Source organism: Stegodyphus dumicola, chromosome 4, assembly GCF_044657685.1.
Source record: "Stegodyphus dumicola isolate Sdum_Otavi_A_Nest chromosome 4, ASM4465768v1".
Lineage (NCBI taxonomy): Eukaryota > Metazoa > Arthropoda > Arachnida > Araneae > Eresidae > Stegodyphus > Stegodyphus dumicola.
In genome coordinates this window covers 180067123-180084067 of record NC_140771.1, presented here as the reverse complement: position 1 = coordinate 180084067, position 16945 = coordinate 180067123, and the positions used below count along the sequence as shown (strand labels likewise).

At 34.0% G+C, this 16945-nt stretch overlaps 1 protein-coding gene across 2 annotated transcripts in view; it reads left to right on the top strand.

The window, feature by feature from the left end:
* Positions 1–16945, top strand: part of LOC118184698 (uncharacterized) — a 129437-nt gene that overhangs the window by 43811 nt on the left and 68681 nt on the right. The window contains exon 1 of one of the 2 annotated variants that reach the window (XM_085815850.1): positions 4802–4989. The exons of the other annotated variant lie outside the window; for it this stretch is intronic. Within the exon in view, the coding sequence (XP_085671976.1) occupies positions 4885–4989 (105 nt within the window). The 5' untranslated portion in view covers positions 4802–4884. Of the gene's footprint in view, positions 1–4801; positions 4990–16945 lie in introns of those variants that run through there. 2 annotated transcript variants of the gene reach the window in all.

Here is a 16945-nt window from a genome sequence, read left to right as displayed (position 1 = left end):
ACTGGAAAAAAAAAAAGTTTCGTAATCTACTTCAGCTTGTTTTGTAAATTTCTTGTGAAAATCTTCATTTTATTTCCTTTATTTATTTGTGAAACTAAGCAAATAGAAGAAAGGCCTGTTGATGGCAGAAATCTCATTATAAAATTGTTCAAAAACGAAAAACTCTGCGGCAAAGGGGAAGAGCTGAAAATAAAAGTCACAATATTGTGCATTACATCATGATAATTTTTTAAGAAGATGTATATGTATTAAGTTTTGCGTAAGGGCCCAAAATGTTTAGCTACGCCACTGCTAATTGTAAAGAAATTATAATAATTAAACCTAAATCTGTTTTCATAGACTAAATTTATTCAATTACAAAATGTTCACACGGTTTAATCATTTTTCATTTACTGGTTGAACTCAGTAATATACAACATAGAGAGTCAAAGAAAAGAGGATCGCCTGGAAAAATAAGCTTTGATGTAAATGCATATATTTACCTTAAATTTCTGAAACGAGTGAAAAAGCAAATTCATGAAGATTCGCAATTACTTGCTTTATTTTCATGTGTTCTTTTCCTTTATATTTTTTGGTTTCATACAGTCGTTTAGAAAGGCAGTTTAGCTTCTGAAAAGTGAATTTGTCCTAACTTACACTGCTGCTTAAAAAATAAGCAACAAAGGCAAAACACGGAATTTAAAAAAAAAATAATAATAATGGATATATGTATATGTGTGATATTGATCCAAGAGGTTGTGTGCCAGTACTAGACCATAAAACAAAGCCATAGAAAAACGCATAAATTATGACCATCACATCACTAAAGACCAAATGGCTTGGAAGAACGTGCAAAGGAAGCATCACGCTAATAATAGGTATGATACCCTCTAACTGAAACGCATGCTTGACAACGGCGAAGCAAACTGGTAATAGTTGCGTTAACTGTTTGTTGGGACTTTAACGCCCATTTCTGTTGTAATGAATGTCAGAGCTCACGGAGATACCTGACAACACCTGCTACCTGCTATCCATAGTTCCAATCTGTCCCCCACATGCTCTCTGGGATTCAAGTTCTGTGATCTAGCAGGACACGAGAGATGTGGAATGGTTTCACTCTCCAGATAACTCCACACCACTCGAACTCTTTGCGGTTGGGTGTCACTGCCCATATATATAGCATCAACTACCCATTGCAGTGATAAAAGTACGCACAATAGGGTGTACTCAGAAGAGAACTTCACGATGTCGGACGGCTGTGATGTAACCACCAGGAATCACGTAGAGGTCGGTGCGACCATTCGTTGCTATCCCAGCCCATGTAAGTTAGCCTCCTCTCTTGTAATGGTCTCTTTCGACGATCTTTGGCACCCGATAGCTTGTCTCTCGCTCTTATCATATCATCGCCGTTCGGGAATTGTACTGGATCTTAAATCGAGGCTCATCCGTAAACAGTATTTGGAGCCGCTGCTCTAGTATCCAACTGCGATGTTCACGGGCCCAATTCAGCCAAGCTCTGACATGCGATATCTTAAATAGAGGCTCATCCGTAAACAGTACTTGGAGCCGCTGCTCTGGTGTCCAACTGCGATGTTCACGGGCCCAATTCAGCCAAGCTCTGACATGCGATATCTTAAATAGAGGCTCATCCGTAAACAGTACTTGGAGCCGCTGCTCTGGTGTCCAACTGCGATGTTCACGGGCCCAATTCAGCCAAGCTCTGACATGCGATATCTTAAATAGAGGCTCATCCGTAAACAGTACTTGGAGCCGCTGCTCTGGTGTCCAACTGCGATGTTCACGGGCCCAATTCAGCCAAGCTCTGACATGCGATATCTTAAATAGAGGCTCATCCGTAAACAGTACTTGGAGCCGCTGCTCTGGTGTCCAACTGCGATGTTCACGGGCCCAATTCAGCCAAGCTCTGACATGCGATATCTTAAATAGAGGCTCATCCGTAAACAGTACTTGGAGCCGCTGCTCTGGTGTCCAACTGCGATGTTCACGGGCCCAATTCAGCCAAGCTCTGACATGCGATGGGGACAAAGGATCACAAACAACAGGTTTCGGGCATACAGTCCGCCTTCTTGCAGCCGACGTGACACGATTTAGCAGGATATGGGCCGTCCTGCAGCAGCAGAGAGATGCGACGCCAGCTGTTTGTACGGTTATACGGCATCTTGCACATAGCAACAGAAAGTGATCTATTGCTTTTGTGATAATCCTCCGGCGTCCAGACCCACGTCTTCTACAGGGGTTTTGATTCCTTTGGTAAAGATTCCGCAGCCTATCGAGGACAGTATACTGCACAATAGGCGTAAATAGATCTTCTTTCAGAAAACAAAAGAAAATGGATATTTAAGTGGAATAGTTAAAGAAAGGAATTCTCTTTGAAATGGAAAATAATGGAATTAACATAATAATTTCCTTTTTGTAGAATGCAGTGAATTCTTTACTGATTTATTGTTGAATGAGCACATTTGCCTCTTTAGGATCTTCAGTTTATACATAAAAAATGTAAAGCAAAAAAGAAACCGGTGTCTACATATACTCTAAAGAGAAACATTTTCATAAAATAGTTGCGAACTCTAATATGCGTTGTTGTTGCCGAAGCCTTTTTTAGCCTTCTCTTTTTGATCGATCTTGCTCAGTAATATCTTCATATAGTGCTGTATTCTGGCTGATATACTCAATTGCTCAATTCTTAAGGAATTAAAAATCACGCACATCTTCCTTACATCCTTATGATATCACATAATTAGTAAAATTGTTTGACGATCATTGCATAAAAAAAGTGTTGACAACATATCATTTTTCTTTACAACAGCGAAAATTCTTGTCGAATTCTTTTTTCTAGTTGAAACGACTGATACTAATTTAATACTAATTTAGATACTAATTTAAATTCATCACGAAATTTCATAAAGCGAACATTCATAAGGCTGGAATATACTACACTTAATATAGCAGGATGAAACTGAGAATTTTATTGCGGCATGAATATTGCTTTGGTATTGTCCATTAAAAATGAGATATACAAGGAACATTCAAATATAAACAGAAATTTTCATACTCTGCGCATGTAATGCGTTCAGCTTAATCATCGTCCCACAAGTTCCCGAGTGGTTTACCGGGAAAACATATACATGTTTTAACTTGTCAGCAGTAGTGCTTGTTTCTCTTTCCATCAAGACTGTTAATAGTTATCATCATGTCTGAGCATGAGACCCACAGCAGTGTTGCACTGTAAGTCACTATTAGATATTTCTGACTAGCAAAGGTGTCCTCCCGTCTCAGATTTATTCGACACATAAAAATCAGTTTGGAGTTGAGCTCTCCTCCCAAACTGGAGAATGTTACTGGTGTAAATCTTTTAAAGAAGGCAAACCACTTGGTTCGCATGACTGAAATGAACTACATAGTCACGAGCCTAGAACCTTAGCCGATGAAGACGAGAAGACTGATGCCCTAATTTGGATGGATGGGAGAATCATCATCATGGAAATCGCTAAGAAACTAATGTTTTGATCGTGTGAGAACACCAACACGATTAACTTCAGGTAAATTTCCTGTCTTTCAGTCTTTTACTGCCTAAATATTAAAAAATAGAAATTAAAAAAAAAAAAAAAAAAAAAAAAAAAAGAAGTAGTGAAGATTGGTTGCAGTCGCACGACTTATGTAGCGTTATGAAAAATAAAAGTTTTAATCTCAACAGTAACTTGTAACGAAATATGAGGACAGTATTTCATTTCAGAATCAATACAAGGGAATAAGGGCGCAATGGTGCCATTCAAGTCCAGTAAGCAGACTTTTGATTTCGCGCAAGTATGAGTCAATCCGCAGTCAAAAGTTTTTCTTGGGGAAGTTAAGAAACTTCCTGGATATTGTACCAAGTGTATTCCAATGGCACAGAAAAACAGTATGTAAGATGTTTCATTGTACTTAATAAATGAAGTTTAGCCTATAAATTTTTATTTATATTTGAATGTCTCTAGTATGGTCACCTTAGACCCTTAAAGCAAAGATATTCAATGAAGATAAGGTAAAAGTTCTTTTAACACATAATCCGGAACAGCTGTAATCAATACTAATATTCACGAGCTCGGAGCAAACCAGGACTTAGAAAAGACTTCTATTTATCCCTGGGAGCAAAATCTTTAACAGTTCTATTAATACCACACTGCGATATATAGATTTCGTCGGAAAAGACGCATCCGATAGAAAAAAAAAAAAAAAAAAAAGTTATCCGCCAACAGCAGCAAAACCAAGAATCCAAAGAGGAATCTATCACCAAAGTCGTCTAGAAAATTGGAATTATTTTTTCCCCTTGCCGCCGAAACAACACGCCTTTTTTTCCAGAACATCAGCGGCAGAAGCTTCAAAAATCCATAAAGGAAAAAAAAAAAAAAAAAGGAAAGAAAAATCTCGAAGGTAAGTAAAATATTAAAAAATTTCGAATCCATGGTAGCCGCGTGGACGGACCACTGCCGGCGATTCATTCACGATTTCGACTCGTTGGAGAGAGAACGAAACAAAAGTAAAAAACCGCGCGACAGCGTATTGCACGTGGAATCCTCGCGCGTCCTTCCGAAGAGGCAGAACTCACTGCGTCGCGTGCCATTGGAGAATCGCCCTGCGGCACACTTGATTGGCGGCGCGCGTCGGACCACCCCCTCGCCATGTAACGAGCCTTCCCCCTCCGCTACTTCTCCCCCACAATTGCCCGTTTTCCTTCTCTCTAACGTTCTTCCCCCCCTCTCTTCGCCGCATTTGTGTATTCCGAAGTTCCCTTTTTCCTCATCATTATTTGCCACTTCTCGTTCTTCTCTTCCTTCGCGCGCTCAACTCCGAAGTTGCGCGCGCGCTCGCGGCGACGGCGTTAGGCTTAGCTGCTTGGCCGCGTCCATGTCCGTGTGCGTGGCCGTCGTCGAACCGACCGTCCCGTCCCCCGAAGGCCTCCGGACGTACTACTGCGCAGGCATGACGACTGAGATGGCCGATTTCCACGATGTAAGTCATTTTTTTCTGCATTTGTTGTTATTATTTCCACTTCTCCGTTCACTGAGAAAAAATAAAATTACCTTTTATTTCCATTTCAAATGAGAAGAACTATTTTCTGTTAGTTATGCCATGGAGAAAGTGGTGAGTATTAAACACATTAAATAGCCCCTCACCCAAACCTTTTATCTCTAGTTACGTCCTGTAGCTAAATCAGGCCTGATTTACTCAAGGTTAGAGATTTACTCAAGGTTTATGTGCCTCAAATTCTTCTACAATCTTTAAGACTTTAATTGTAAATAAAATTTTTAACTGTTTTTTTCGTTCAAATGTTTCTGAAAGTGTAAATTTATATCTTCAAAATGAAAATTATGAACTGTTACTTTGCACTCTCATTTATCGTTTAGTGATGCCTTGATTTGTAAAGGAGTGCTAACTTTCACATCCATTCTCTGCTATTGTGTCACCACCGCATTTGAATCTCATGATACTACGTGTATATGAGGGTGATACTACGTGTATATGAGGCATTTTGAACACCATAAACATTATCATATACTTGATTATTAAATTGCTAAACAAATTTATGTCCTTAATTTGGTCTTACCTCTGTAAAAATCAGCACTATCTATATTCTTATCTTTAACTCCATTTTTTTAGGCGACAAAAATAATTCTCCCCCTCCCTCCCCCCCGAAAAAAATGGAATAAATTTTTAAAATGTATAAGCTTTTATTTTATACAACTCGTAATAAATTAAAAGACACTAAATATATAAAGAAAAGCAAAATGCAGTTTCATAACTTTAATTGAAAATATAGTAAATTATTAGGTTATTTTGCTAAAAATTTTGCATAATTAAATTGCACTGATATGTCGCACACACATACACACAAACATCCTACCGCAAAAAAGAGATAGAGAGAGTTAGGGAGGGGCTACAAAGGGGGAGGCTCGTCCCGGGGCTAAAGTGTTGTAATTCGAGCCTTGAACTTTATTAAGCCTACTAAAATGCCTCAATTAATTACTGTAAATAAGTATCGTTTTATCAAAATGAAACACGTTACGTTTTCAATGCACTTTTTATAGGTATTTTATAGGTGAAATGGTTTTATTGTTTAAATAGTCCATAGGTTCATGACCCTTTTCGAGGTCGCAGGCATTATTAAGGAGTCATCAAATAACTTCTTAGTAACAGAACTATTCTTTTTGCTCTAATATATCTTATATATTACCTCTAGCTAAATAACATTTTGAGTAACTATAATTCCAAATATTTATAATTTAAATGCTGTTTTTTCAGCTTTCTATTTCGTAGGAACGTAGACCTTTGCATATACAATTTGTATTGATTATTTAGGGCAATTCTATTGCATAAATTTAAACTTCCGACTTTTACGTTTCTACCATTCTATCATTTAAACGGAATTTAAGATGTGGGGGAAGGGGTAAATTTTAAAAGCTTCAGAACAAGGAATTTTAATAATTAATTTAATAAAGTTCCCTCAGAAATACAGAATAAAAAATGCGCGCTATTTTTGAGAATGTGTGATAACGCGAATGTCTAAACTAAAAGACAGACGTCACACCATAACTACTAATTAGAACATATTGTCGAAGTTTAGGTTATTTGAATATGGCAAAAATTCAAACACTTTGTCTAATGGAGGAATGACTTCGTGGAGAATTTCCTAACAGGAACTATCAAGTATTCATGTTACACATGAGGAAGCCACGAAAACGAACCATGTAGCCATGCCTTTTGCCTGCGGCCGAATCGAACTACCAATATTCAGTTGCCTTAACCACTTAGCAAGTATTTTTGCTCCTTTTGGTGGAAGAATGAAGAGGTTTAAAACATTCCTGCGGCTGTAGGTGTTGAAAGTGTACTCTTTCGAAACTGAAAGTCAAACAATAGTAATAAATCCTGCATTTTTTATGAGCTAAACTTTCCACTGATATTATCTTCATAAGTAATAACATATTCATTTTCATTTCGTATTTTAATGTTTGGCATGAAAATTAACATAGAGTAAGTCAAGAATAGGTAACGGTTTGGTTCGATCGAGAGAAGAACAAGGTGGTTTTCCCTGCGGTAGGTAATACCAGTGTGTCCGGGGACTTTCCCCAGAACGATTGACTCACGCGGACTCGTTCGCAGCTCCAAAAGCAAGCAATTTAACATACGCAGCATTTAATATGTTAAATTAGTGGAATTAACTCCCGTTTTATCACAGTAAGCGAGCGGTTAACACGAAAGTACTCTTAATCCGAGGATAGTCGGGAAAAAAAAAGCAGAAAAGAGGAATAATCCTAATTTTGATTAATAGAAAAACACTATTAACAATTTAACTGCCTTTTCAACCAGATCTGTCAGATAATAAGTAGATTCAGTAACGGAAATTAAATTAATATTAAAAAAAATAGTTTTTTCTGTTGTTTTGTAACTTCTTTTGAGCAGGAAGGGAAATTTTTTATCAATCATGTCTCATAAAAAGAGATACTGTAGGAATAAGTCGAAAGCCAAATAGCATGCACACAAAAGGTACTGATTAAGATACAAAAGATTCTGATTAAGATTTCAATATTATTCAGATTTCACATTAACGTAATTTTAATGCTTTAAAAGATCCGAAATATTGTTTACTTAAATATTACTCTTTTAGTATATCATTTTCCTAAATCATTATTTAGTTTCCCAGCTTCTTTTGATCCATCGCCCCCCTTTTCAAAGTTTTCCCTATCCCTTCAGGGATCGGGCCCACCAGCGGCCGAGCGGTAAAGTCGCTGAACACTGGTAGTTCGTCCGAGGTTCGAATCCCGCGAACGGGCTGGCTGCATGTTTGTTTTCGTGGTTATACGAGCCAGTTTCCCTTAGAAAGTCCTCCACGAAGGCATCCCTCCTCTTAGGCAGATAGCCCTCGAGGCTTTGCCGTAATTAAATGACCTAATCTAACCTAACCTAACCCTTCAGGGATCGTTTATTCATGTGTTTTGAATGAAATTTGTAGGTGTTAACTAAAAATTTAAAAAACATTTTAGGTTTTTTATTGTAATTTATTATGCAACATTGAAATGAAATGATGTTTAAAGCACTTATAGCTGTGAACCTGAAAAAGCATGCGTAGTCCTATCATGGCATCTGTAGTGGTATATATTGAAAGAAAGCATACTACTCGGCCTAGTGAATATCACGACAAGCGCATATTTGTAGCCAATTTTCAGAGCATTAGGCTGGTAGTTTATAAATTCATTCCTTTTGAGACGAAAATGACAATATCACGCAATATGAAGAACTTTTCAAGCATGTTTTTATAGTCAACATCTTTCTTAATTCATCTTTACTGCACATCGGACCAGCAACCCCCTCCCCCGACGCACACACTTCTCTCCTGAAAGGTTATCGGTGAGAAATAAATTCTATTCTGATGAACTATAGTTAAGCTAAATGAGAAATGAATATCGTTGAAGTTTTTATATCATAAAGAACGTCATACAGTTATCATTTCTTGATTTGATTATTACAGATGATGTCAAGCTCGTAAAATCCCTTATAAACAATGCAATGTATTTGAAACTAAAATGAAATCATTCATTGCATTTAAATTGTCCGACAAAACGCAATTCCTCCGCTTTAAAAAAAACTCTGCGGTTCTTTCCTGAATTGCATCGATCTGAATTATAACTCCTTATGTCCGCAAAAGATTTAGTTCCGACCTGGATTCGATTCCAGGCGAACGGGCTGGCTACATAGGCATTTTCGTGATTTTTCCCGTGTGCAACATGTATACGAGCCAATTTCCCTTAGAAAGTTCTCCACAAAGGCATCCCTTAGGCAGATAGCCTTAGTGTGCTTTGCCGTAATCTCAATAAATCAAATCAACCAAATCAAACTCTTTACTCACTCTTTTGTGGGGTACAGGAAAATTACACCAAATACTGACGGTTAAATGATTCACTTAGTTAATTTATAACTAACCTAGTAAATATTTAATGATGTATTTTCAAGAGCAATTTAGAATAAATACATAAACTTTTTTTATATAGGTAATTTGTTAGTTTGTTTGTTAGTTAATTTACACATTCCCTTCGTAGTTGATTTATATAAGCATAATTTTTCTGACAATAAATTTTACCTATCAGTCTGCTCCATCTCTTTAACAAAGTAATCGTCAAGTGCTATATTATAACTATATGATTACTGGAATGATTTGCTTTCAAAGCAATTCAGATTAACGCTAAAACTATATTACATGCTGTTGATCTAACAAAAAAATTGGGCTAGATTAACAGTGTCTTACAAGAACTCACTTTTAACACGTTGAATGAATATCAAGTATAATTTTAAAATAAAGAGACAGGGAATGATAATAAAACAAGTTATTTTTAAAGTATGATACCGTAAGAATTCTAAAAGAATAAACCAGAAAGAACTGATTTATACTTTTACAAAGGCGATACCATACCAGTATCAACTCTAATTTATAGATATTAGACAGAATTTGTTGATTAAGGACATTAAAGCGCACAAATCACAAAAAAATTCTTTAAAGTTTTAGCAACTAAATGATATAAAATTCCTCATGTAATAAGTGAAAATATTTCATGCAAAATAATTCTCCCTATCCCTATAAAATCTTTAAAGCATACAAAAGATGGTTTATTCAAACTAAAAAGTCAATTCTGATATCATATTTTTTTGGAGTAGTTCAGCACTATTTACTGTGTTGAAGGTAGAAAGAGAAATGTAAAAATACTTTGGAAATAAAATTGTGCATTACATATAATATATAATACGCTTTTTAAAATAATGAGCAAACATTTAAAGCTTTTCTTAAGAACATATATGAATAGCCATGTCGCTCCGCCATTTGTTGCGCAATGAACATCCTTCCTTTTAGTATTATCTCTTGCCGTCAAATCCCAGTTAATCCAAAAGCAATTAAAAATAAAGAAAGAAAGAATAATAAATATATACAAAATAAAATCTGAAAGGATTCAGAATTTAACGTCGCATCAGAAGGTTTGTTAAAAGTTTTTTCTGTGCTTTTCGCTGAGCTCGTAATTTACCAGTCTGCTCTTGGGCTTCTCCCACTAGCATAACTATTTTGCCTTTTCAACTTTATTATTGAACATCGCTTTTTTTGCCCTTACTCAATAAAATGCTCAAAATAAAATCACGAAATTTTTAAAAGCAGGATAATTTTAGAATCATTGATAGACTGTTAAGTGTTGACATACATTTTTTTTTTTTATATTCACTAGATTATTTTTTTAAATAACACTTCTATAGCATTTGATGGCAACATTTTTTTATTTGTGTTGCCACACAATTTTTAATATATTGGCAGTATTATCCTTTAAATTTATACATATCGATAGCATTCGGTAGCAATATCAGTCTGAAATAATACCTGCACAAAAGCGATACGGACAATAAATAAATATATATATATATATATATAAATAAATAAATAAATAAAATGAGAACAGAGAATAATGGCACCTCTGGTACGAAACAGTAAAGAAGAATAGCCTATATCAAAATTAATAGAAGAAAATTATTGAAAATTTACAAGTATTTCCAAACAGCTTAATCAGAAAAATACGTTCATTGGATTACTCAAGTTAAATCAATATCCAAAATATAAATAATTCCATAAATACATTAAAATCAAAAAAATCAATATTCACTGTAAATAACAGAAGAACAAACCATTGATAGGAATGAAGAAGTTAAGTGGCATCAAAAAACAATACTTTCAAAAATAATTTAAACTGGAGTTAGCCCGCCAATTATGATTTTTGTTTTATTACGATTTAACAGGTTTATGCACAGTTCAATTTTGCATTGTTACTGACGAAAACAAAAATTCTCAAATACTTAGACGTCATCTATTATCCTGCTGTTAAACAGGCATATTTTTCTCTTTCTGCATGCTCTTTCGCAATTCCCGTACTCACTTGCACTCCAGTGATATGAAATAGTTTTTCCGGAATTTTGCAATATACAAATTTAACCCTTTTTTTACATAACGGGTAGTGAATTCTTTTCTTAATAACCAGTAGTTGACTACTAGATGTAACGTAAAAGCTTAGCTTAAAACCTTTTCGGGTTAAAAGGAATGTTACTATGAAGCTCATATAGTAAAATTTTTAATATCTCAAATAAACGAAAATGAAATTTCCTTAATGACAGCAAAATATTCTTGCATGTGTTATATTGTAATATGAAGTTTGCTAATTGAAATGTTTTTATTTAACGGCTTTCTTGATTTAAGTTTTTAAATATAGTACTTATTTATATTTATAATTTTAAGTAAGCTGTCAAGAAATTTAATATTTCCAAATTAAAAGGCTTCACATTTTAATTTACATTTTAAAATAAAATCAACAAGCTGCAATTAGTAATTACTAGTTAATAATTAAGTAATAACACGAAACTCTATGTAGCGTTAAGACTCGCACGATGCGTTCCATTTGCTTATTGGTTACATTTTACTTTTAAAAGACGTGCTTTATTTTAACACCTTGTCATAGTCCATGTCATGTTATTAGTCAGAAGTAGTAATTGCGATTAAAGTGGGCGCAAATTACATGATGTCAAACGGCGTGTGGCGGTGTAGGGAGAAAAAGGGATGCAATCGTCGATGTCAGTACTATCCAGCGAAATTCTTTCTAGCGAACCACAGATGGTCTCATGTTCACCCGTCAAAGATGATGTATTAAGTGACAAGTTGATGAAAAGATTTCGATGTTGAAGATTTCAAATACTGCTTCAAGAAATTGAAGTTAAAAAAGTTAACAAAATTTTAGTACCGACCTGTAAAAGAACACGCTATTTAAATTAGAAAAGTAACTACGCGTTTAATTTCTATGTATGCGCATAAAAATTTGTGTCTCAGAAAATATGGTTAATTTAAACCTACAGGTTAACCTAGTAACACCGGAAATGATATCCATAGTTAACTCAAAATTACGGTTACTGAGATAGAAGTTAAAAAACGCAAGAAATAGGAAATCCATATTAAAATAAACTGAGAAATATTTATAATTTACCTATATTTTCACTTTTAGCAGTTTACTAGCTCATTTCGTTACGTAAATTAATTCATTATTCAGATCAAAAAGAACGCTCTGTAAATAATGGAAAAATAAATATTTATTGGAAGTGAAAAGCACTAACTTATATATGATCATAAAAAGTAAGCATTTTTTTTTTTCTTTTTTCATTTTCCATGCATAAATTTGTTTCCCGTTGATAAATTGATATGAAAATTTTTCTATCTTTCCGAAAAAAGCACAGTTAATATTTTTTTTAGATATGACCCGGTTAATCCAGGACACGTTCTATCCGCTCACGGTTAATTCCGACTTAACTGTGATACTTTATACGACTTATCAAAATAACATGAAACCATTGATGACAGCGAAAGCTATATACAATTTGGCTTTCGTATAACGTACATAAATTTGGTGAAGTTCAGTTGAAAACTGTAAAGAATAAAATATTACAATTATTAAATAAAGGAACTAAAGCCCGGGGTGGGAAGATTAATTTTGCTCTAACACAACCATAATATATGCCTCCAGAAACACTTTTTTAATTACAATAATGAGACAAATCTTCATAAAACAGTCGGATGTATCAGAAATTACGTCAACTAAATATGCAATAAATTATAATAATATAAATTATTTAGAGGAACTGTCATTACATTTAAATCTCTCAATTTGTTGATTAATTTAATTAGATTCCGAAAGTTAATTTACAGCTTTTATACTACGCCGGATGGCAACTACTGAGGTATAGTATTTTCCAAGTCGTGTGGGCGTTACCCCTTGAAGTGACAGTTCTTGCCAATCGTTTGGCTAATAAATGCCCTGCAATGTAAAACTAAGTTACGGTTAAAAAAACTGAAAAGACTTAGGGAGTTATTGCATTTTCTCGAGTGTGCTAGTGTAATGTAAATGGTAGCACGTCCAGCTAGCAACTGGAAGATCCGTGGTTCAAATCCCAGCGAAGGCACAGCTTATTTTTCGTGACTCTTGACTCCGGGAATTTAATGGTGTCTACAGTAGCCCAGATTGGATGGTTGCTAATTCGTCACCAATTAGATTTGATCGATTGGGTCTCGTGCCTCTTCTAATTCGGTTTAAGTAAAGGGAGGGGGATACAAGGGATTATTACATTATGAAGAAATAAGAGATATGACATAACGTACAAAGAACATGATATGACGACAAGGTAAACCTGATGTATTCAAGACATGTTTAGGTGATTAAGAAATAATTGCTCTTTTCTTTGTGTCCTGGACTACAAAATGTATTTGCTGAATTCTTGACACGTCTTCAAGAAGTGCATAAAATGAAGTATCTGATTTCTTAATATATTCTCGGGAGGTATATTTATATCATTTGGATCAGATTAAATTTGATAAAAAGTCACTAAAAAGGAAAACGATAGAAAATGAAAGGAGTTTCTTTTTTTTTTTTTTTTTTTTTTTTTTTAGAAAATGTTTTCAAAATTAGAAAAGCCATATTTGAAGAGGGCATTTTTTTGGGTTCCTCATTAAAGAATTAATGAAGGGTCCCGAATGGAAGATAATTTAATAAGATTGAACATGATCGGGGCTTGAGAGTCCTGCAAAAGAATGATGACTTCTTAAGTCGCGAAAAGCAAATGAAGCTGATTAAAGATTTTCTGAATGATTACGGAATACTGAGGAGTAATACATTGTTTAAGATTCATTATATAGACTCCCATTCTGAATATATTCTTCAGGAAGTAGAAACCTTGAATATTAAAAAAAGTGAACATTTCTTTCAAAATACTATATATTACGTACAATGAAAACAAACAATAAAGACCGAATGACAATCAGTTGTTAGGATTCTAAAAAGTAATGTACTAGAGGTAAAGCTTTATTGAAAACGAACAAAAATTTCATTCTAGAAAACTCTCAATAGTTGTACTGGTTTATTTGCGTAAAATAACTGTATTTTTCGTAACATAAAAATGTGATATCTATAAAGCAATACTTAGCAGTAAAATATGGTAAACTGAATTTGAAATCAGCACAAAACGGTATTGTAAAATTAGGAATCAATAATAAGTAATATCTGGAAAAAATGCGCTTAGTGTTGTTATTTAGTGTTAATTGTGAGGAATTTTGTTAGTGTGAAAAAAATTAAGCTTTTACTAGTTTTTTACTCTCTTTGCAGAAAATGTAATCAGGAGCGGATCGGAATATCAGTAATTCTAGAAATTTCCTAACCACATTATCACTGATATCGAAAATTTAAAAAAACAGGAAACATTCATCGTAACGGTAGAATTCATGTAATGAAAACGATGCATTCATAGGGGGAAAAATCTTAAATAACGCTCTTAAAATTCGAAATATGTACTAATTGTAACCACATTAAACTCATCATTTAAACTCCGTCGTTAGATATAAGAGACGATTTTATAAAATGCTATGCTAGAACCTTTTTGCAAATCCGCGAATTTAAGCCAAAGTAAAGACATTTACATGGGCATCGCAGTAACTTAATGATTATTCCCTTCTTAATAATATAAACGGAATTTTATTGTCTTGGAGAAAAGTAGTTAACTTGTAAAACACTTGACCATATATTTGTCCATTCTGGCAGCGCCGGTTAAAATAACCCCAGTAACCAATGAACGTAATTAATATACCGTTTGTTATAAGGCCCTGAATTTATATAACGATTCAAAAACAGCTCGTTGAGGCGAATTAAAACTGAATATTATTGTTGTTTGATTATTTTACATTTTCGAAAGACTACAAGACTAGAAGTTACTCTTCTCCCATATTTAAATAGTAGAAACTTACGATACATTGCATAGGCGTTTTCACCCGGAAATTTTGTAATTATTAAATAGTGTCTTCGAAAATTCCGCTTCACCATTTTCTGAGTACTTAAGATAGCTGAGTACTAGTAATTCGATGTGGTTTCGAAAGTAGGCCAACAGTCTGACTGGCTAATAGGTCTTTTTCTCCTTTGTAAGAAATCTTTGGCAGTTTTCCGTAGACAGTTTTCCACGAAGACATCCTTCCCTTTAGTCATGTAACCCCGGAGTTCTTTACCACATTCGAATAACTTAACCCTTTAGAAATTTCCCAAGTATTCACTCTTTCTAAGCCAAGCACTCCTCAAGCGTTTTGCCACTGTAAATAACTACTCTTGAGAAGATTTGCATGAAACAGGACAAATTATTCCGCAATTATAGCTTATGCAGAATGCTTAAAATTCAGTTACATTTAAACAGCTCTAAACATATTTCATGGAAGTGCTATATTTACTATAAAGAACATTAAACGGATACTGGTCTGAAATTGCCAACAACAAGTAACGCTACGTTAGTTTTTGGGCCAACAAAAATATCATTCTGTCTCATATCTATTCGAGTCTTAAAGATCAGTTTGAAAGTGATGATTTAGCACTATCGAACTTCTCTTTTCGGCCTACTTTAAAGAACTTTTATAAGAGAAGAAATTCAAGTCTAACAAGCAGGTTAATCCAGCTGTGCTAGGATGAGCGAACATGAAATAAGACTTTTATTCTTCTAGAATTTAGAAACTTCCTGGTTACTGGAACAAACATACTGCAGTGACAGGTGACTGCAAAGAAAAATAACGTGTCAATGGTTTCACTGTATTCAATAAAGTTTAGATGACAAATTCTTGTTTACGTACGAACATCCCTAGTAATACATTAATCAAAAAAATTTTAATAAGGTTTAAATAAGATTTAAATTCATGGCGAGTCTGTAATTCCTATCCCCCTAGAGATTAAATTAATGAATTTTATCAAACTCTTAAATGTAGAAATATTACAATTTTTTATAAATCTAAGTTAATGAATTTAAAATGCTCTCATCTTCTTTAGTTTTACATAATTTAGGCATCAGCAGTCTAAAAGTGTAGGCATTTGAAATGCTAACAAAGCATACGATTGATTTTCTGCAGCATTTTGCAAGTTTGGATATTGATGCTTATGCTTTGTTAATCACTTGTGATCATGATGACGAAGAAAGTGTTCATAATATTTATATATAAATGTTTATAATATAAATATTTAATGATTTTAATTAGACATATCATGAATTAAATGCATGTTCATTTAAGTAAATCGGATTCAAAACTTAAAGTAATATTCTTAGTAACTGCATCTATTGCTTTTAAATAGCTCTATTTGGTCATCAACAGAAGCTAGATTAAATTTGAAAAGTTAATATTTTACATTTTTCCGAATAGCAACAAACTTGAATAAAAAGTAAAATAACGAATTAAAGTAAAACATCAAAAAATCCCGCTTCCAGACTATAAGCTCTTTCGAGCTAATAAATAAATTAATAAAAAAAACTGAAAGCTTTCATATTTTATATTACTCTTAAAGGGGAGTTTTTTCATTTAGAGACACATACAAGTTTCGAGAGCGTTGGGGCTAATGCCATTTGGGTTGAAAATATTTAAAATACAACATATCTTTAGAATATTGATAGACAGTCTCGCGCGCTGCAGATAAAAATGTTTTATTCCATACAGTGTTGCCACCGCTCGTTTTGAAACTGTTGAATTTTTTAATAAAAATTCTTTCAAGCTTTACAAAAATCTTAAATAGACAATAAAGTAAATTCCAAATTCAAATGCGAGAAATATAAATACATTCATGCAACTTCTTAGTTTTTTTAAATATAATACAGGGCGATAATATTTGGTGTCAACGATTTGCAAAGTGATACTTCGCATTTAAGGGATTCAATGCAAAGTGTTATTTCGAGACTAATAACCTTTCTGAGCTAACGTCTCTTTCGGTTAATAAGTAAATAAATAAATAAGGATTCCAAGAGTGCAGTTTTGTAAAAACTAAATGGATGTCAATGAACTCTGATGCTTTTAATTTTAAGTATATTAACATAGATTTTGGAAACTCTTGAT